The 21,721-nt window shown below is 36.4% G+C and overlaps 2 protein-coding genes across 3 annotated transcripts; one reads left to right on the plus strand and one right to left on the minus strand.

Annotated features, from left to right (window-relative positions):
• Nucleotides 1–2,118: 2,118 nt before the first annotated feature.
• On the plus strand, nucleotides 2,119–10,758 carry dnaaf4 (dynein axonemal assembly factor 4). Of its 2 annotated transcripts, none has more exons than XM_081608326.1 (10): nucleotides 2,119–2,302; nucleotides 5,742–5,981; nucleotides 7,114–7,261; nucleotides 7,358–7,491; nucleotides 7,990–8,191; nucleotides 8,268–8,410; nucleotides 8,819–8,928; nucleotides 9,350–9,503; nucleotides 10,136–10,290; nucleotides 10,402–10,469. In XM_081608326.1, exons 2-10 carry the CDS (start codon nucleotides 5,859–5,861, stop codon nucleotides 10,418–10,420), a joined length of 1,188 nt encoding a protein of 395 aa, XP_081464452.1. In that variant the 5' UTR covers nucleotides 2,119–2,302; nucleotides 5,742–5,858; the 3' UTR covers nucleotides 10,421–10,469. The 2 variants fall into 2 exon arrangements, with proteins under 2 accessions (XP_081464452.1, XP_081464451.1); XM_081608325.1 differs by having other exon boundaries at nucleotides 2,122–2,302; nucleotides 10,136–10,241; nucleotides 10,439–10,758.
• A 930-nt stretch (nucleotides 10,759–11,688) lies between these two features.
• LOC103466766 (homeobox protein DBX1-B-like) lies at nucleotides 11,689–19,476 on the minus strand. Its single transcript, XM_008412582.2, has 4 exons — nucleotides 18,883–19,476; nucleotides 17,949–18,026; nucleotides 13,139–13,347; nucleotides 11,689–12,209 (listed from the first exon to the last, which is right to left on the minus strand). The coding sequence occupies exons 1-4, from the start codon at nucleotides 19,205–19,207 to the stop codon at nucleotides 11,910–11,912; spliced, it is 912 nt and encodes a 303-aa protein (XP_008410804.1). The 5' UTR covers nucleotides 19,208–19,476; the 3' UTR covers nucleotides 11,689–11,909.
• Nucleotides 19,477–21,721: the final 2,245 nt, after the last annotated feature.

The following is a 21,721-nucleotide window of genomic DNA, read 5'->3' on the forward strand; positions in this document are numbered from 1 at the left end:
TGTGTATATATATATATATATATATATATATATTTTAGGTGATTTTTTCAGCCACCGCTGAAAAAATCCCTGCCCCCCTCTTGTCACCCCATAAATATTTTTCTAGATCCGCCCCTGGAAACATCATATTCAGCTTCAGTCCTTAAGCCTTTTACTTTCTTAAGATCTGTATCTCCAGCCATTCTATGGCCAATAATGACTGAAAAAGACCCAGGATGTAAAGGGAATTATCTCCCCTGAAGGGTTTAATTATTTATGTTCATGCATGTCACTTACAAACCAATTAAATTACTGTGCGATAATGAAACAGTAGGGGTCAGAATTTTCTTCTTCACAAATTTGACATAATCAAGCAATTTTTACCACTGAATGAACATAATGGAAACAAGAAAGCAGTTTTGAAATGATTTTATTTAATAAGAGAAAAGGTATACAAACCAAACAGTAAACACCTTTCTGAATTTTTGGCTTCATGTTTTAATTTTAGTAAATAAATACACACCCAATTAGTTCCAGATTTTTAGAATCAAGAAATTGCATGAATAAAGAATGTTTGAAATATTAATTAGGCAAAGGAATCCAAATTTACTCAACAAAGGGAGGGAAGGAAAGTCCACAAATATAAAATATCGATTTTATATTTTTTTCCTGTTTGGAAAGAAAGAAACCTCAATGAGAACTGGGTTTTTCATCCAGCTTGACCGTTGCCGTTTAATTCTGTTCGGTTTACCATTCTCAATGATAACAGTGAAAAGTCATGACATTTAGTCGCTTAGTAAAAAAATATTAAATTTTATCTAAACATTCATTTAAGTTTGTAATTTATTCAATTTAATTCTTGTTTTCAACAACATTTCAGGATCTTTATGCTTGAAGAGAACAAAGACAGAAAACACAAAAAGTCAGGGGACCAAACAAAGAACCTTGAGGTTCTCCAGTGTTTGTTTTACTAAACCTTTGATGAACTGGATGATCAAGTCAGCGTCCATAATTCATTAGTTTTGACTTCTTGCTATTAACTTTGAGTTCTGCTGCTTGATTTTTCTTAACATAACAACATAGATCCATATCACTAGTAAACTTCAAGCTACCTTAAATTGGACAAACTTTGGGAATATCACCAACAAGCTAAAGCCGAACACACAAGCTGGAGGTACACCAAGCCTCATATTAGCGTTTAAGAAAATGATGATCTGTGCAAACATATTTCTATCCTTACATCCACTTTATGGTGACATCAACTTAAAAAAGATGTTGTAAACTATTTTCTTTTGCAAAGATATTGCTCCAAAATATCTGCTTTTAGAAGTTTGTGAAATATTCTGTGTTAATGTTTCAGTCAGATTGTTCCTGATTTTTTTGTGACAGGAAAAATATAGAAACATGAATAGCCTGGACTGAAAAACCTGGATGTGACACAATGGACATCTTGTTAAAACCAAAGATAACAATAAACACAATGTCCCTAAAACAAATATTTTATCACACTTCCCTATATATCCCAGTTTTTACAAGTTTTCCACCTCTTTTATAACTGGTCTCTGCTTTATTCCTGCAAAAATGCCTTTGATGTCATCAATGTGCCGCTCTCCTTGACATTCATGACTGAATAATAACTTTAGCAAGCTCTAAAGTCAGAGCAAACCCTAAACGTTCTCACGTGAAGTTTTTCTCACGTCACATAAGAAAAACTCTCCTTTCAAAAAGGGAAAATTACGAGGTCATATAAAACACAATATGTTCGGTTTCCATGTATTTATTGGAAACCACGGTTAAATATTTTTCAGTTATGATGAAGATAAATATCAGTGAGTGAGTCTGAATGCAGAGGTTTCACAAGCGACCGTTTATGTGATTATGTCATGGCCTTTTTATCTTGTTTTATCTCTCGTAAAAGTTTTTATGACTCATTATCAACCCAAGCCAAAGATGAAAGAACCGAGATTGTGTATAGACATAAGTTCAGATTATTAGATAAATAAGTGTTTGTCATTTGAAGGGAAAAAAACCCAAACAAAATTAACATAAAAAGTGCCAGTTTTTGTCAGTTTTTAAACTATTTTAGCTCAAAATTTCAAAAGTAAATATACCAAAATATGCTTCAGCTCCAAAACATAGCAGGAAGTAGCAACCTGTTAATGCTTGCAGGATAACAACTGCATTTCTTTTAACGGTACTTACAGTGTGTTCTCAGGCAAATAAGTATATCTGCAGAGTATTACAGATACTTTTTGGTACTTTCGTTGTTTCAGGGTAATTACAGGATACCTATGGTGTATTTTTAGGTGATCCACAATATTTGGTGAGTAATTCTTTGCATATGTAACAGGGTTTTAATTTAACAGCATTATAGATGTGAAGTTTGTCAGAATTTGTTTATTCATTCTTCAAATTCATTTTGTTTAGTCAAGAAGTTGTTGCTCCAGACATTTATTCGTGTATTAAGTTTTTTTTATGTTACTCCTGACAGTTGGTGGTTACCGTAGCAACCAGTAACTGACAGATTGTCCCCCTTCTTCTGTTGCCATCTGTATTAGGATCAGTTCTGTGTTTTCTTTTTAAGTACTATATTTTAGTACCGTATTTTCCAGACTATAAGCCGCTACTTTTTTTCCTAAGCTTTGAACCATGCGGCTTATATGTGGATTTTTCTTCAACCACCAGGGGGCTCTTTAGCAGGAAGTGAATCATTGGAAGTCAAAATTGGAAATAAAAGAAGAAATTACCCATTTAAACGGAATTAGGTTTTAATAGGGGATTGAAATTTGAGAATGTTGTTGATCAGTTAAATAGCATTGAGCGGAAAAGATTTTTCATTTTTTAAATAATACTGGATTCATTATGAGAATTTGAGGTATAGATATTAGGATCCAATAGATGGCAGTAGTGCAATAATAATGGAAATAATGGATGCAAGCTGCTGTTGAAATCTAAAGAAGAAGAAAGCGCCCATTTTCATTTAGCACATGCTAGTAGCAGACAGTAAGGAGATTTCTCTCTTCAAACTCATACGCCCTCATAATCAGTTCAGTTAAATCTAAACTTGGCAACTTTTTCTTTTTGGACCTTACCAAGCTCTGCCCAGAAACGCCCCTCGAAAGTCCCACATGACTACATGTCTCACAAGCAAAGCCTCGCGGTGCTTAGCTTCTATGTGTAAACATGGCATTTTTCATTTCAACCGACTCTGCAAAGTATTTCTGAGTCGATTAGTGTAGCATTTCTGCCGGATTTTCACAAAATATCAGCCACGACAATGGACAGGGGAACCAACAAGTTCATGTCATCTTTTTTGGAGAACATCAAGGTGTTTTAGCCTCCAACATTGTGCGCGTCACAGCGAAAAGCTACCGGTCGATGAAGAAAACAGCAGATCCTCAGACCCTCAGCATAAATATAGCTGTGGACAAGATCACTGAAGCCAATTGTTCTTGCAAGGCAGGGTAAGTCGGGCATTCATGGTTTTGAGGGTTTGAATGTGCCCAGGCCTTATACACGGTACTCGGTGCTAGCATGGCTAACATGATTACAGTTTAGTAAAAAGGTTTTTTACCCATGTAAAATAAAATCTTTAATGTATGTCAGATACGGTACACATTGCATATTGATCTGTTCAGCTAGCGTAAGGCTGTAACAGACAGGCTTCAAGGTGTAGAAGTTGTATCGGTACTGCCATTATGCTGTACTTGGCTAAAAGGTTTTCATAATGGATGTGTTTATTATTGACTTTATTTTTTTTATTCACTGAACACAAAGAAAGCAGAACAATAATACTTACGCCAGCAGACAATCCTTTGTTCTTATTGATCCTATGACGGTTGAGCTGCAAATGCTGTCGTGCACAAGCAATGATACAAGCAAGGCTTTCCGTTTCAGATTTTGAAAATCTGTGAATTTTAGTTCCACAAATACGATCAGGATACCTGACATCGCCTGTACAGATACCCCACTGACAGTGGAGAACCATTTTTTTTTCGAGTCCTGACGCAAAAACTTTCTGCCGATCTGTTAGTCCACAATATACATTAGCATGTATTTACTACTGTAGCTTGCGTTTGTGAGACGGTCAAGCACGTGGGAGCTGCGCTGTGACGTAAAATGGGCATTAGCCAATGAAACGCAGCCCCTGTGGTAAGGTCCATAAATGTGATATTCAATTGACGTGTTATGACTCAAATTTTGGGTGTCCGCTCCCCTCTGCTGCTGCTGCAGCGTTGTGGAAAACCTGGAGCGCCAGAGATATCTGCGGCTTATCGTCCAGTGCGGTTTATAGTCCGGAAAATATGGTATGTATTTTAGACAAATTTAATCATAGGTAGTGTTTCATGAGTAATTTTTGCAATGTATATGTTTTTAACTGTTATCATTATTAATGTGTATTTTACCCATGTTTAATTTTACAGCTGTTAACTGTTGTCAACTGCTAATTGGAAGTTTGCTTAGCGTTATTTATTGTATTTTATTTAAAGTATGGGGCAGAAGCTGCTGGACTGATGTTAACCACTGACTTGTTTTCCTCTTTTGTTAGAATAAATACTGTGAACCTGAGTGTGTCTGTTGTGAAGTCAACTTCCTGGAACTGAGACAAACAGAAGGGTTATGCAGTCAATCAATCAATCAATTTTATTTGTGTAGCACATTTCAGCAACAAGGCAGTTCAAAGTGCTTTACATCATAAAAACACAAAAAGTGCAAAGTCATGAAGCACATAGTCAACAATTGAAATGACTTGCAGGATACCAACAGGGCGCATTCATACGTAAACCGTTACAATATCATACGTACTTTAAATACTGAGGTGTAGGCTGAGAGTTGGTAAGTTTCATTTGTCTGTCTGTATTTGACCCTTAGTTTTCATTCACAAACCGTATTTAGACACTTACGGCCAGAAGTTTATGACTTCTGAGTTTCTGAGTGTTTTAAACGTCACACCATCCTGATAAGCATACACAGTGCTCTTTACTCCAAGAGGAGTCAATAAAGATAAATAAGTGATGGTGAATGGGATAAAAAGAGCATGAACCCAGAATAAATCCTCAAACTCACATCAGTTTCATTTCTCAACTGTTTTAACACACTGATCTAATTTTGCGGAAACCACCACACCCATAATTATAGACAGAAATTTATTACAGGGTGTACTTTCACCTCAAGAACATAGATGTCAGAAAAACTGCAAAATGTTTCATCTCAAGCTCATTATACATCACATAAATCTGCCAAGGTATTTTTAGGTAAAATTTTACTTATCCATTAATGTATTTATTTATTTTAATTTCATTGTCTTACCCTTTAAACATCAAAAATACTATACTTCAATTTGATTTCTGCTTTATTTATTTCTCTGTAGTCTCTTCTCTGTATCCACTTCTCTCTAATTCCTAGACATTTACCTCTTCATGTTATATTGTTTTCCACCAACTAAATATCGTTTTCTCGCAGGCCTCTGAGTTTCTTTCATTTATTGGCTCTCTGATTAATATTATAAAAAGATAAAAATTATAAAAAGAGCTTGGAAAATATATTTTAACAGCCTAATTCTTCCTAGAGGTGATTTTAGGTATCCATTAAAGATCATTTTAGGTTTTGTATAAAACACCAGAGGCCGAAACTTAAAACAAACCCTATTTTTATAGTTTACCACGTTACGGCGTCTAGATAACCCGTGTTATAAATAAGTAAAGCGGTGAAATGTCCGACGCTCTCGAACGCAACACGCTGTTTTTCTTTTGTCGCCATAGCAACAGAACACAGGGGAAGCGCAGGGAAACTCAACGGCCCAGAGTTTTATGGAGAAGTGAAATTTGATGACAACATTTGTGTTTTTATCGGCACCACCAACACGCGGTTAGGCTGACATGCCACTGCACGTGACCGACTACACGTGGACCCAGACGGACTCCACGGTCCACATCAGCGTGCCTTTAAAGGGAGCGACGGCCGCTGGAGTGGACATCGTGTCAACGGAGGAGTATCTAAAGGTGAAGGGTCAGGAGGCTCATGCTACTGCCACAACTACAACTACTACTAGTAGTAATAATAATTATAAATAATAATGATAATAGTAATAATAATGGTTTATTGATATATTTTTGGATTGGTAATAACAGAGATTTAATGTGAGACCAGAATGTGTAGGGAGAAGAGTAACCAAAAGAAAACTATAGCAGAATATGCTATTTATATATTAACAATAATTCTAATAACAATAAGTAAAAAAATTTGGTGTATATAAATAAACTTAATTCAATTTAGTTTATTGATATGCTATGGAGGATTTTTTATTTGATTAATTGTATTAATTGTACTTGAGCTACTTGAATATCTCAAGCATGATACACTACTCACTGTGAGAACTTCACTGAATGAAGAACAAACTTGTTTTAACCAAAATTCACCAGAAGCTGCACTTTTTGTTAACATTATGTTGAAAGAAATTGATGTGGAAAATTCTGCTTTTCATGATTTTGTAATTTTCTAATCATGTTACATTAATTATTTTCATTTTGGTCATTTAAAACGCTAAAATTTCCACATAGCTTTAAATATTTGGTCTGTCCTATGATCTAATTTTTAAATATTACATGATTGATGTTTACTTTTTCACTCTCAATTGAGTAACTTCTTAGATGGGACATGAAGCATGGAAAACGTTTATGTATTATACAGAAAAAGAGTTTTTAAACTTTTTGTGGCTCGTTCTCTATAAAACACCTTAGACCGGGTACAGAGGAAAAGCCATAAATCGCAGCCTTCTCAATACCTAATCATGGTTATTTCACAAGATACTTTCAGAAATGATACATCTGACTTAAATCATCTCTTAAATTTACAGAAATTAAGAATACATATAGTAATTTGAGAACAATGCATTGAGAAACTTGTTTAGAAATTCAAGACATATTTTACTCAAAGTTTAAAGATTAGTGGTGATGATATGAAATGTTCTGCTGATGGAAACATTTTTCAAATTTAATGAAATTGTAATTTTTTTCTGGCGTTTTGTTGAAATATGTGATCAGTTTGATAAATGAAAACATGGCAACACGTTTCCTGTTTTGTAGTTGTAAACATGGATTCATCCATCTGGCTTCTTGTCCTCATCCTCCTCAGGTCCATTTTCCTCCCTTCCTGTTTGAGGCCTTCCTGTTCGAACCCGTCGATGACGACCGAAGCTCGGCGAAAGTCGGAAACGGCGTCGCTGTTTTCACTTTACCAAAAAAGACTCACAAAGTCTGGGAGCATCTGATGATAACCACAGGTCAGATTTGGAATAAAAGATCTGAATTGAATGTGTTTTATTCACCAGCAGAGGTGTTAATGCTGTGTAATAAATAAAGTTTATCATGTGTTTTAGATGATAAAGAAACAAAGAGGAAGATCAGAGAGAGAGCTTTACGGACACAGGAGCAGAAACTTTCTGCAGAGTTGAAACAAAAAGCTGAGAAACGGCAAGCGGAGAAGAAGTATGCTCTGGAGACGATGATGAAGGTAAAAAAACACATTTATAGCATCAAAACCATCAGGAATTGTGTTAGTTTACTGGAAACCTGCACTTAAAAAGAGAATGTAGTTAAAAAAAAGACTTAACTGGACACAAGTAATTGAATTAAATTGACCAAACTTATTTTGTTTACATTTGTTTACCTTGACAAATTAATAAGCTGTAATTCCGAACCCATGATCAATAAAAAAAACACATTTAATTCATCAAAACCATCAGGAATTGTGTTAGTTTACCGGAAACCTGCACTTAAAAATGACATTGCAGCTCCAACTTAAAAAAATAGAGTTAACTGGTCACAAGTAATTGAATTAAATTGATCTAATTTATTTTATTTACATGTGTTTACCTTGATAACTTAATAAACGCAATAAATTAACTTGGATAAACTTGATTTGATTTTCTGTGAAGAATTAATTTAAGTTGGAGCTGCGTTCTCTTTTTTACAGTGCAATGTTTAGTGACTTAAAATGACTTTAAATCAGCTGGAGAGGGAGGAAAAGGACAGAATCCAGCAGATGAAGGACGCAGAGCGAGAGAAAACGACGGCGGAGCTGGCAGCGTGGCAGCTGAGGCAGAAACAGGAAGCACAGGAAGCCCAACGGAACCAGAACCATCAGATCCAACAGAACCCGGGCACAAAGCTACCAGGAAACAGACAAACGGATATCAGGAAGAACAATCAAGGTGAGACCCTTCCTGCTGATCAAACGCCTCCTCCTGATCCATAAAGTCAGTTTTAATGAAAATCCTCCTGCTGTAGTTCACAGCGACGCAGAAAAGAAGAAGAAGAAGATCCGAGCCCAGCTGCCTCCTCCCAGAACCTGCGGGAACATTCCAGTTACGTTCACCCCTCGAGTTTTCCCGACAGCGCTCCGAGAGTCACGGGTTCCCGAAGAGGAAGAGGCGAGTCTGTGATGCTCGACATTTCACTGGAAAACTGTTAGGATCCAAACATTCCTGCTACATTTTCCACAAAATGTTGTTTGTTTCCCACTTTGTGATTTTCCCACTTGTTCTCCAAACAGTCCAGCAGTGAAATGTCTTTCACTGCAAAAACACAACATATCACCAAGTATTCATGGTTTAATTTCTAATACAAATATCTTAGTACACTTGAAATAAGACAGAACTAACTCACAAGTAACTTTTCAGCAAGATATAGAATCTTATTTTAAGTCAATAATTTCTTAATATTAATTAAAAAAGCTTTCCTCAATCTCTGCCTCAGCTTTTATCAAGGTTTTTCACACTGCTTTAACCTTATTTGATTCTCTGGAGCAAAAAAAGTCATAATGTTTTGCTTCTAAACAGTGGCTGAAGAAGCAGGCTGAGGCGAGGCGAGCGATGAGTGCAGAGCTGGAGGAGCTGGAGGATCTGACGGAGGAGGAGAGGAACCCCGACTGGCTGAAGCAGAAGGGAGAGTGAGAAGCCGCCTTACAAATCAACGCAAAACTTTGTCAGTTTTCCACTAGCGTTGAAAAAACACACTTTGTAGTTGTGTTGTTTCCATTAAATAAGAAACGTAATTAGAATCACGTGAATAAGTTTGTTCACATGATAAGTCATCAAAAAACATCATCCTCCTTCCACTTCCTGTCGTCTTTCTCATCATTTCCAGCAGTAGTAACATCCGGTTGTTGATCACATGACTTGTGTGATGTGAAAAAAGTGTTTCCATTGCAGTTTTGCAAAATATGCTAATTTTGATACGACCAAATAAATCACCACATGGTTGTTGTTTTTTTTTTGACGTTTAAATGTTTCCTCTGAACAAATTCATTTGTAATTTGCAAAACACAGCTAGTGAAATCAGATCTACTAAACCAGCTCTCTCCTCTTCAGCAAGTGTTTCTCAAATGGAGACTACGTGGGAGCGGTGAATGCGTACAGTCTGGGGATCCGCCTCAACAGGAAGCTGCCCGCTCTCTACTCGAACAGAGCGGCGTGTCACCTGAAGCTCAGGAACCTTCACAAAGCCGTGGAGGACTCCTCCAAGGTTGGTTGGTAGAGGAGGTTTTTTAGACCTCTACGTAGGGCTGGACAATAAATCAATAACAGTGCATAGCCCCATAGACATGAGATCAATATTAATAGCTAATACATGTGATAGAAAATTCAATACTTTACCTGAACTTTGATCCAGAACTGCACAACATTCTGACTGATGTAGGCAAAGAAAAAACCTTCAGGAACAGCTAAGCTAGGTTGGTGGACTCAACTAACTCACTCACTCTTTGGTTACCTAGCAACTCACTCACTCTTTGGTTACCTAGCAACTCACTCACTCTTTGGACAACAACTTGTTGAGAACTTGCGCATCAGTTTAAGGTTTCTCCAATGTGCATCATAACTGCTTAAAAATAAATAAAAACAATGACATGGAGTGAAAACTGTGGATAAAACAGGAAATGTCACTTTGCCACTTTGACAGTAATTCTAATATTTAAAACAAGAAACAAATCAATAATTTTCGATATGAACCGTTTATACAGTATAGCGTTTTTCAGCCATATCGTCCAGTCTCAGGTTGATCTTTGTGCATGTTGATGTTAGAAGTATTTTTTAACATTTTTTTTGTATACTTGTCCAGCTTCAGGTGCCAAATTTAACCCTGGATTGTGTCTGCAGGCGCTGGACCTGTTGACCCCGGCCGTTTCTGCCAACGCTGCAGCCAGAGTCCGAGCCAGCGTCCGCCGAGGATCCGCTTTCTGCCAGCTGGAGCTCTACGCTGAAGGTCTGCTGTTTCCGTCAGGGCTCAAACACCTTCACAGTGCCTTACAAAAGTATTCACGCCCCGTTTTCTGTGCATTTTATTCATGTCAATACATTTGAAGGCACTGTGATTATTATTTGAGGACAAAATGCTGTTTCTCTTTTTACTGGTGGCGATGCAGGAAACAGGTGATCAGCTGATCCATCTGCTGTTTTCAGGACTACAAGACTATGAAGCAGCTCTGAAGATCGAGCCCCACAATGAGGAGCTGCAGAGGGACGCCCAGATAATCCGAGACATAATCCAAGGTTCTGCTGGACAAAATGGGACAAAGTGAGACCCAAAGACACGAGTCAAACTCACCTGGAGCAGAGAGACCAGAGGCATATACGGATTAACTAATGTTTAAAACACAACTGGAGCATCAAAAGTTTTCTTTTTAACTAAAATGATTTCATTTGTTGGGTTTCAAAGATTTCAGTGACAGAATAAACTTTTTAATAATTATTTGTACCTTATTAAAGGATGTTTGATGTTTTGTCAGTTTATTTTATTTATACTCGGTCTGTAAATATTTTTTCTTCTTTCAACATTAAAACAAAATTTTTTTAAGGATTCAGAAAAAAACTGATGAAGTTGGTTGGGATAAAAATATTCCTTAAATCCAAAAACCTTGTGTTTGTACCAGGAGTGTGTTCTTAGTTCAGGAATATGCAACCTTTTAATCAAAATAGTCATTTCTGCCCTCAGTTCAGCTAAATAAAAACTGGTTTACAGCCACAAATGTTACCTTTCAGAAAAATACTTGTAATTGTTGATGAATATCTGATGGAGGAAATGTATTACTGTACATGTTTTGTTTTTAAAAGAGGGGAAAACAAAACAAAATAGCAAAAGGTGGATGGATAAATCATAACATATTTTAAAGAAGCACAAACTTCCTAATCTAACAAAGAGAAAAATTTATCTAAAAAAAATTACAGATAATTTTTTTGTCTCATTCTGTTGTGGAAATGCAATAAAAAACAGAAAAACTGCTAAATTCTTTATTCGTTCTTTCTTTGCGATTTTTATTTTTATTTTATTTTGTCAAAAACTTTAATTATTAACAAACTAATAAGAGGAACCTTATTAGTTTCCTCTTATTAGCCGCAGGTTGCAGATCCCTGGTTCAGCTGAGTGAGTCAGTCTGTTGTTTCTGGTACTTGTGCGCCCTCATGTGGCGAACGCCACCAATAAAATTAAATATATTTAATAAATATTAAAATTTTTATTTAAAATATTATGAAAAATGTTGCCCTTTACGGAAAGACAGTCCTAATAGAAAACGCAAGTTTTTAATAAAATAGCTGCTTATCTCTTAATGATCGATAAGATCAACTTTATATTAATTCATTAATGGATAACTTTCATCTAATTACACAAGACCAATGTGACCTCAGCTGGATACACCAATAATCACACAAAGGAGAGTTGTTTTTTATTTATTTGAACAAAAATATGAAAAAAATGCAAAACATTTAGCAACCTTAAGTTTGAAACTTTCGAATCTACAAATATTAAATCTAGAGCAGCACAGTGAACTTTATTCAGCTGCCAATAAACAGCTCTGTACAGGAACACGGCGAGTAAATACAGATATATACACAGCAGATTCAGGCACTTTGGAGCTTCTGACGTCACTCCTCTTTATGAAACCGTGATTTCTTCACCGTCCGACTCCGACTGTTTGCTCAGATCTGATGGAGAGGAGGGGCTCTGGTGGTGAAGGTGATGATGATGATGGTGGTGGTGGTGGGGATGCGACTCCTGGGTGTCGGCTGCAGTTCGGGTCAGCCGCTTGCAGAAGGTGCTGCCCACGTCGGTCAGATCCGGGTGGGGGTTGGTTTTGGTGGGGAGGGTCTGCTGGCGGCAGCCGCCCGTCGAAAGCAACTCGCGCTCCTTGGAGTTCCTCCACTTCATCCTGCGGTTCTGAAACCAGATCTTAACCTGCGAAGAGCGCAAACAGGGAGGCAGCGTGGGTTAGGAAGGACGCCATCTTTAATTTCTACACATTATTTAACAAAAGGTGCTGCTGATCAAAGGTATTGATTAACGAGACTTTGGGTTGTTTGCTGACCATCAATCTGGGGAAATATTTAAGGTGGACGCAACATTTCTCAGAAAGGGAAAAGGTTGGCTAATTCACCCCGAGGTCAGAGAGACAATGATCAGAAAAATGACAAAAAACCTACAAGGGTGGATGGATGGATGAAAAGATGGTTGGATGAAAAAATGGATGGATGGAAAGATTGATGGTTGTTTGGAATGAATAGATGGATGGACGAATGGTTGGATGAAAAGAACTGGATGGATGGACAGATGGACGGACGGATGGATGAATGGTTGGATGGATGGATGGATAAACAGATTGATGGATGGATGGTTGGTTGGTCGGTTGGATGGATACGTAAATGGATGGATGGATGGATGGATGGATGGATGGATGGATGGATGGATGGATGGATGGATGGATGGATGGATGGATGGATAAACTGATTGATGGATGGATGGTTGGATGGATACGTAAATGGATGGATGGATGGATGGATTTGTTCTCTTTCTGATATTTTCCTTTTGAGAATTTTCTGACTAGATTCACGTTTTAATCAGAAAACGGTGATAAATTTTCCTTCGTTGCTCCATAACGACTGAATAACAAACTTTAACTGATTAATTTCAATATTTTAAACAATCCACTTATATTATAACTGAAAAAGAAAACTTTTAAAATTGAAGAAATATTAGATTTTGCATCTGATAAGTATGTCAAAATCTACAAAAAATATATGTCCTGCATTACATAGATGATCCAGTAGAGGGCAGCAAACCGACTGCAGGTGATTATTAATCACTTCCTGGACTGGTCCCAGTCGTACCTGTGAGTCCTTCAGTCCCAGTTTACTGGCCAGTTTCTTCCTGTCTGGTTTGCTGATGTACTTCTGTTTCTGGAAGGTTCTCTCCAGCGCCTTCCTCTGGAGGTCCGAGAACACGGCCCGCCGCAGCATGCCCCTCCTGGGCTTCCCCCGGGGGGCCAGAGGCCAAGAAAACGTTCCTGGGACTGGAACCACAGAAGAAGAGGAGGAGGCTGCAGGAACAGAGAAGAAGAACAAGATCCCTTATCAAAGGTATATACACTCACCAATGAAATATGTTCTAATATATTATTTTCCCAATACATTTTCTAATATGTTGTAAATACATAAAATTATATGTTATACAAGATGTTATATATTCATGTAATATATTGCAATATATGCTAATAATTGCCACTTTCCATATGTTAAACATGAATAAATAATATATGTGCTTATATTTTCCAAAAATATATATAATTTTATATTTCTATATATCCACCATCATGTATTCAGATTTATAAAATGTGTTTATAATATATAAAAAGATGTAGTGTTGCATGTTTGTTCGGTGTGAAAAATTATATGAAAACATAAATATATACATATATAAAGATATGAAATCAATAGATGGTAAATATATTTAAAATATATATAAATTATTTTCATTTTGGTACCCAATTGTACTTGAGTAAGAGTAGAACTACTTCAACATATTTTTATTCAAGTAAAAGTAAAAAGTAGCGAAGAGTGAAAAGGTATTTGTTAAAAAGTCTACTCATAAATTTGATAACTGATCAAATTATTAAATAATTTAATATGTAAAAATTACATCATCAGAAGAGCTAAAATGTAAAGTTAAGTATAAATTTTGGCATTTTAAGGACCAACATGACAATAATTCATAAGTAAGAAAAAATATCAAAATCCGGCCAAAGATAAATAATAAAAAATTATAAAATAAAAATGTTTCCAAATCAGTTTCTCTCAATAAAAACTTATGAAACTTTAACAAAACCTGCAGGTGTGTGTCTGATTCTGGTGAATTTTTGGTTAAAACATGTTTGTTTCTCATTTAGTGGGTAGAAAAGACAGAAATAATAAATAATAAATTGACTGACGTAAAATAAAAAATGACAGCGTTGTGAAAAAATACTCATATAGTAAATGTAATTGAGTAAATGTAACTAGTTACTATGGACTCTCTCGTACGTGAGAAGCAGATTTAGCGTGAGGTCTTGTGAACTTTGTCGCGTGATTATCCTCCACGTTTGTCGGCGTTGTGAGCCTCTTCTTGTCCCCGTAATGAGCACACAGGCTCCCCGATGCTCCTCATAATATCCCCGTTCTGCCTCAAATCTGACGCTTGAAGAGCCCAATTTGTCCGGCGCTGGAAACACAGCCGATGCTAATGAGACGGGCCCTCCAAAGAGCGGCTCACACAGCCTCTAATGAAGCATGAAGAGGGGGGAGTGCAGGTTGTATAGGCTGCAAATGCACAGAGAAAGCTGATTGTGTTGTAATGAATTGAGTGGAAAAGGCCGCCGACAGGCCGGTATATTACAGGCACATTAAAGGCAGCGCTGTCAGAGAGTCGCAAACCCGCATGTGAGTATCATCTCACGTTAGCAGCAAATAAATCAGAGAAAACACCGGAAGGAACTTTCTGATGCCTTTAAATTATTCTTTTTAATTTTTTCCCCAGACCTCTGCATCTGGAAACAGTTTTGATGGATTGGAAATTAATTAATTGATTGAATCGATTCAAACTGATATAATTGGATGATAATTAGACCTGCCCCGCTTTATGTTAAAACAGGATATGCTCCAATGGAAGTTATGCTAGCACGTTTATATTAAAACGGAAGTAATGCTAAAGCTGAATTGATGCTAAAACAGAAGATATGCTAAAATGAAAATTATGCTAAAGCAGAATTTATTCTAACGGAAGTGACGCTAAAACAGAAGATATGCTCCAGTGGAAGTTATGCTAGCACGTTTATCTGTGGCCCTTGGAGTGATTTATTAAACTTTTTGTTTGTAATCAAGTTGAAATTATTACTGACATAATTTTACAGGTGTGTTTCTTCAGACAGCAGAGGGGATCGATATTTAAAGGGAAACAACCAAATACACGATTCTTTACCTCTGACACCGAGACAGAAGTAGAAATGTTTAACTTGGAGCGCTAAAATGAGATTATGTACATGTTTAGGCAAGAATTATTCAGATGAGAAATTGTAAATAATCTAAAAATATAAAGAGTCAGAACTGATAGATTAAAAAATAGCTGAACATGAATTTTAGACTTAATTCACTGGAATCCCAGAGCTGTTCTTGTGCTTGTATGTAAAAGTGTGTGTCTATGTGTGTCTCTGCCTCCGATTGGTCACGGAGCCGGATGCTTTGTGGGCCGGCGGAGGGGGTTTGGTGGGAAAACAGCAGAGATCCTGAGCTGGGAAGATACCCGCCTCACATGTAGAGGCATGACAAACACCACTGGTATGTTCAGAGCGGAACAAACTGGACTAATTTGTAGATCAGGAGAACTGGTGCTAATGTCAGCGGTCAGTGTTGTGGCTAAAGAGGCGTTCAGACCAGACAAGCCGATTCAGATCCATGGATTCCCACCAGGCAGATTCATGTTTCTGGTTGGGATGTTGATCATATGTAGACTCGTGTTTATAAATGTTTATTTCCTCATAATGATTGTTTTAATGCCTTAGACAGAAAATGGCCGCCATCGCTGAACAACCAATCAGAGCTGAGGACAGTTCAGGATGAAACCAAAACAGTTCAGAAAACTTTAGTTATTGGATGAAAGAGTGAAACACAAACAGACTGGGAGAACTGGGACAGAAGATCTGCCAGTGACTTTAAACTGGTTCTGGACTGGTTTGAAAAGGAGTGAATGATCCATCCATCCATCCATCCATCCATCCATCCATCCATCCATCCATCCATCCATCCATCCATCCATCCATCCATCCATCCATCCATCCATCCATCCATCCATCCATCCATCCATCCATCCATCCATCCATCCATCCATCCATCCATCCATCTTGTGCATTTTGACCTGAGGAAAGAAACTGAAGAGATAAAGGGCTGAGAACCTCTACTAATGAATGAATGAATGAATGTAAACTTTTTTATTCTTCATCTTCCAGCTCTAAAGTTTTAATTCACCTTGAATGTTATTATAATCAAAAGATGAAGCTAAAAAAAGAAACCTATTTAAAATTAAAGTTTTCTTCTAAATCTGTGACTCAGAAACGTTTTTACTCCTGTTTTTACTCCTGTTTCATTCAGGATGTTCCATAAATGTATTAATGTTTCCACAGCAATTGACTAAAATAAACAAACATTTGCTTCAAAAAGAAACATTAACTGAAGACATTTTGTTGTTTCCATGGAGACCAGGACTCACTGAGAAATCAATCACAAACCTCTTTGTTTCACTTTAAAATCTGTGCCACGCTTCAAATTTTCTAAATATACTGTAACAAATTTACTTTACAGCTGAAAATTAAATCATCATTTGAGCTTCAGATGCTCCAAAAACCTTAAATAAACTGCAGATCTGAAAAAACTCTGGCTGCAGTTTTTATTTTACTGTAGTTTATTAATTTGAGTTTAATATAAATTAAATTGGTGATGAAGTTTCACATCATAAATGTGTCATTTTTACAGGATGAGGCCTTCAGTTACAAAATATAAAATTAGATCACAAATAACTCAGGCATCGAAACCAAAATGGTTCAATTTGAAAAATATTCTTCAAAGTTTTACTTTACAAATGTACCAGAAGTTTTCATTTAGACCTTATGAATGTGGAGATATTCTTGATTTATTTTGTTTTGTGTTTTCAGGGAGAAATTACCTGAAATAAACAAGATGCATTAAAATATTTCCTATAAATGTTTAAAGTTGAGGAAAGTTTAAATGTAGCATTTTAAAGTGTTTCTAACTTATTTGTCATTAATTTATTTTGTGTTTTGCACTAATCTGTGCAGTAACATAGGTGAACACAATAAGTAAAAAAAACATCTGTAATATTCAGTGAATTATTTTTGCAGAAATAATTCATTTCTTTCAAAGTTGAATCCAATAATTTACATTTTCTCACAATTAAAACAAGGATCCTTAAATATTTTGTGTTGTCAAACAAAATGTCAGAGTTGAGCAGATTATCCAAAACTATACTAAAGTAAGAGTGGCAATACTTCAACATATATTTATGCCAGTAAAAATAAAACAAGTAAATAAATAAGTGACTCAACTAAGAGAAAAAAAAATGTATTTTAGTATTTTAAGGACCAAAATGACATTAATTCATATGAGTAACAAAAAATAAGAAAATCAAACAAAAGAAAAATGTTTCTAAATCATTTTTTTTTTTTTCAATATAAAACTTATGACACTTTAACAAAAACTGCAGGTGTGTGTCTGTGTCTGGTGGATTTTTGATTAAAACGTGTTTATTTTTCTTTTAATGGGTAGAAAATCCAGAAATTTTACTCAAGTAAGAGAAGAAATACAAAGAAAAGAGCAAAACATAGTGAAAATACTCCTAAAAGTATGTTTTAAAAAAAAGTTACTCAGGTAAATGTAACTAGTTACCACCCAACTCTGTAAAAACTATGATAAGTCAAATAAAAATAGTTTTATTTGTCTGATTACCAGAATCTTGAGGTTTTTGAGGAAGAAACTCATAAGGAATAATTAACTCAGATTCAGTGTAGAAATGTGTGAACAGATTAGAGGAGGATTAAATACGATCCTCAGATCTAAACCTTGAATAAACTCAGCCGACCTGATGTCAGCGGCCTACCTGAGAAGTACGAGGCTCTGATGAGAGGATGAAGGTTTCCGTCAAAGAACGGCAGCGACTTCGTCTGAAGACTCTGAACTGCATCCGAGGAGGAAGAGGAGAAAGAAGAGGAGGAGGAAGAGGAGGAGGAAGAGGAAGGAGTCCCACTGAGTCACATGAAAATGATTAAAATAATCCAATCAGCATCTGGATCCACTTTCTACTCAGTTTGATTCAATTTTGAAGAACAGATTTTGATATAAATGTATATAAACTCATAAAATATGCATTTTAAATATAAAACCTGTGCCAAACATTGGAAAAACAAATACATCTTATTATTGCATATTTTAAAGAAGATTTTCCTCTTAATTTGTTGCAAAAATGGGATATTATAAGCAGTGATAGTTATCACTGCCCCTGAAATGATTTTAATAAACATATATATTGTTTGCATTCCACTGAGTTCATTTGAAATGTTAATGCTTTATATAAAAACATTTGAAATCTCTTTATAGATTTTATTAAATTAATATATGTTTGTTTCATCACAACAGGTCTTAAATCTGTCTCTATAAAGATAAATAAATAATAAACTTTCTTGATTTCAAAAGGAAATAAATGTGCTCTTTAAAATGATTTAAATTAATATTTAGTTATTTTAATTATTGTAATATATACGAACATGTATTTAAATTTTGATTAATTTTCATTATTTTTATTTAAATAATTAATAACACTTATTTCAAATTTAAAAGCAGTTATGTTTACTTAAAAATTTTTAAAAATAAGTAACAAAATTAAGGGTTTTTTTCAAACAAGTAAAATGTCTGGGAGGAAAATAAAATCTAATAATTACGTTACTAATAACTAAATGTCTTTAGTAATTTTATCACTGACTAATATTGTTATTAGTTTGTGTTAATTATTAGTTGATACAGCATCAGGAACTCACCGCTCCGTGTGGACGGGGCCAGGATGGTACTGACGCCGAACTTCAGGTATCCCGAGTCCGAGCAGCTCGTGTGCGGTGACACGGTTCGGTTCGGTGGTTCCGGCCGAGCAGAAGCTCCCAGCCCCGGGCCGAGTTGGATAAGCTCCCCGGGGCTCCCGGAGGAGAAGGCCCGGTGGATGTAGCCGACAGGCTGGCTGAGCCGCAGCAGATCCTCCACCAGGAAGCCGGAGGGCAGCGAGCGGCCAAGGGGCGAGGAGAGAGCCGCGGGAGGACGCAGGAAGCCCGGGTAGAGAGGCGGCGGCAGCGCGCTGCACGGGAACATCATGGTGCTCCAAACTGGGGCAAATAAAAGAAACGCTCCTCTGGTCCCTGAAGCTGCTGTAACTGGTTTTATACTGGAGTTACTCCCACACACCAGTACGCGTCAGAAGGTCCACCCTCACCTCCCATTAAGAGCTGAAAGTTGGAAACCAGTTCAGAGCGCTGAGGTGCATGACAGGACTGGATAAGGGAACCGGCTCACCAGTTGGTTTATTACAGGTTTTAGGGAAAATGCAGATTAAGAAAACAGGAGTACATTTTCTGAAAAATAAAAAACTCAGTAATTTTGAAATTAATCTCAGAAATTTTCAAGAAAAAACAAAGAAAGGTCTGAATTTGAAAAGTTGAAAATTTGCTAGAAAAAAATACAAATAATTGAGTCTCAGAAGTAAAAAATGTTAAACTTTTGAAACTACAGAAGTTAATCCCAAAAAAAAAAATTAAGACTTTTGAAACAAGATTTCTGCATTTTTCTCACAATTTCTGGATTAACAAAGTGTGTCGATTCACCTGCATGATTATGTCTCTATGGACAACAGAGTCATCCATCCATCCATCCATCCATCCATCCATCCATCCATCCATCCATCCATCCATCCATCCATCCATCCATCCATCCATCCATCGACTCTAAAGCACTTTTTCCAGTGCTTTAGAAATCAATCCTTCATTTTCCAGCTTTGTTTTGTTTCCTTTTATCTTTTATTAGTGAAACATAAATATTCACCATTGCCTGAAATCTTCAAACAAATTCAAAAGTTTTTGGATGAAACTAAAGGAAATCTGAAAACTTTCTTTGCTGATTCTCTAGTAGAAATTGCTGCTTTTATCAAACCAATCTGTGTGAATCTGTGCAGCATTTTAATCCCATGAACGCCTCGTTTTAAGGCATAACGACAAAACGATCTGCTGCTCCACAAAAAGGAAGAGATCATTAAATCTGCTCCGCTCAGACATTTGACACCTTAACCAAAAAAAAAAAAAAAAGAAAGTGTTGCATTCAGAGCATTTTATTCGTTCAGAAAATCCCTCCATTGTGCTGAAGTGGAGCAGATGGTTGATGAGCATCAGCAGAACTAATTTGTCCTCCTGGTCCGACAGACTCTCCGACCTGCTGCTCCGATTCTTAACCAGAACAGCAGCTGTTGGTGAATTTAACACCAGTTAAGACTCATTTTAAGGCCATTAGCCCGGCAAAGTCTTACAACACCGACCCGCCTCCATTATTAGTGGCTGCGCCCATTACACATGCAAACAAGCTGTCTGCGGCCATAACTAGTTAATTCTCCTGTTAACTCTCTGAACAAACAGACGCATTTATGTCACAAAGGAGCAGAAAAATCCTCCAACATGATGGGAGAAATTTATTCCTGATTATTTTCTTTGTTATATTTGAGGATTAGCTGAATCTTTGTTGACAGCTTTTTCAGCATCCAGTGTCGTTAACCCTGGAATTTTGCATCAAAAACTGCAATAAATGTTTACACTCCTGCTGTTATTTGCAAAGTGTTTCCATTTCTTATGAGCACCACTGCATTAGTGTTTTTTTATCGTCTTTAATGTTCACACAGCCTGTCAATGAGAACTTCTTGGCGCACAGAAATTAACACTTTCATGCATGAATTATGATCCTTTATGGCAGGATTTTTTTTTCCAAAGTGTTTTTGATTTTCTTAAGACAATAAGAAAGGATTTTTTTTTAGGTAATCATTTGTAATTTTCTCCAAATACAAAGCTGTTATTTGGAAAATACATCAGTAGTTTTAGTCTGTAGGGGTTACCTGCAAGTCCTCTACAGTAGAAGGAGGAGTTGGATATTCCTGAGTTGGTTTTCCATCTGTCGGCCATATTGGATTTAACAAAAATTTTCTTGCACTTGCAGTGAATGGCCAGTAGTTGGCAGTGTATTGTTTGATGCCCTAGTGTCCACTTGAGTGGTCTGTGTGCATTTATAACATAAAAATCCACAATAAACACAAGTGGATTTTATATAGTTGTCCACTGTAGTGATTATTTTGGTGGAAGTTTAGCAGGAACTCTTTGTTTGCAGTTTTTCACCATCCAGTGTCAAAACTCTCGTCTCTTTGCATCATTGTGGGGAAAATGTACATCCATGAAAATCTGATTTTAAAATTTATTAGTCGTTTTTCTGCTTGAATAAAACATTTAAACTTTCTCAAACCGAAAATGTTATGACTTTGTGGTTTTTAAAACATTATAGTCACAGATTAGCAACAACATTTATTTGTGAAGCAAAAAGTGCTCCATACATTTCCACCACTTGGTCTGCTCCTGGAAACAAGCAAAACTAAAACAACCTAAAAAAAATAAACCAAAATCTCTTCATATTTCAGCTTCTGCATCTGTTTTCTTCTGTTATCGCTGTTCTTGTAGTAAAAATCTTATGGTCAGCAATTTCTGCAAAGACTTTGTCATTAACTACTCTTGTGATTCGGGTGTGTTGGACAAGGAAAACATCCAAAAGCTGCAGAAAATGTATTTAAATTTCAGTACTTCT

The sequence above is a fragment of the Poecilia reticulata genome, chromosome 6, assembly GCF_904066995.2.
Source record: "Poecilia reticulata chromosome 6, P_reticulata-male-v2, whole genome shotgun sequence".
Classification (NCBI taxonomy): Eukaryota; Metazoa; Chordata; class Actinopteri; order Cyprinodontiformes; family Poeciliidae; genus Poecilia; species Poecilia reticulata.

Excerpts from the sequence above, each read along its gene's own strand:
- LOC103466766 (XM_008412582.2), bottom strand. The coding sequence starts at position 19,207 with ATGATGTTCCCGTGCAGCGCGCTGCCGCCGCCTCTCTACCCGGGCTTC. Across the intron at positions 13,348-17,948 it reads CAGAGCCTCGTACTTCTCAG|CCTCCTCCTCTTCTTCTGTG; the intron begins GTAGGCCGCTGA and ends CTGTTCCTGCAG. Across the intron at positions 12,210-13,138 it reads TGGGACTGAAGGACTCACAG|GTTAAGATCTGGTTTCAGAA; the intron begins GTACGACTGGGA and ends CGCTCTTCGCAG.
- dnaaf4 (XM_081608325.1), top strand. The coding sequence starts at position 5,859 with ATGCCACTGCACGTGACCGACTACACGTGGACCCAGACGGACTCCACG. Across the intron at positions 5,982-7,113 it reads CAACGGAGGAGTATCTAAAG|GTCCATTTTCCTCCCTTCCT; the intron begins GTGAAGGGTCAG and ends CATCCTCCTCAG. Across the intron at positions 8,411-8,818 it reads GGGTTCCCGAAGAGGAAGAG|TGGCTGAAGAAGCAGGCTGA; the intron begins GCGAGTCTGTGA and ends GCTTCTAAACAG.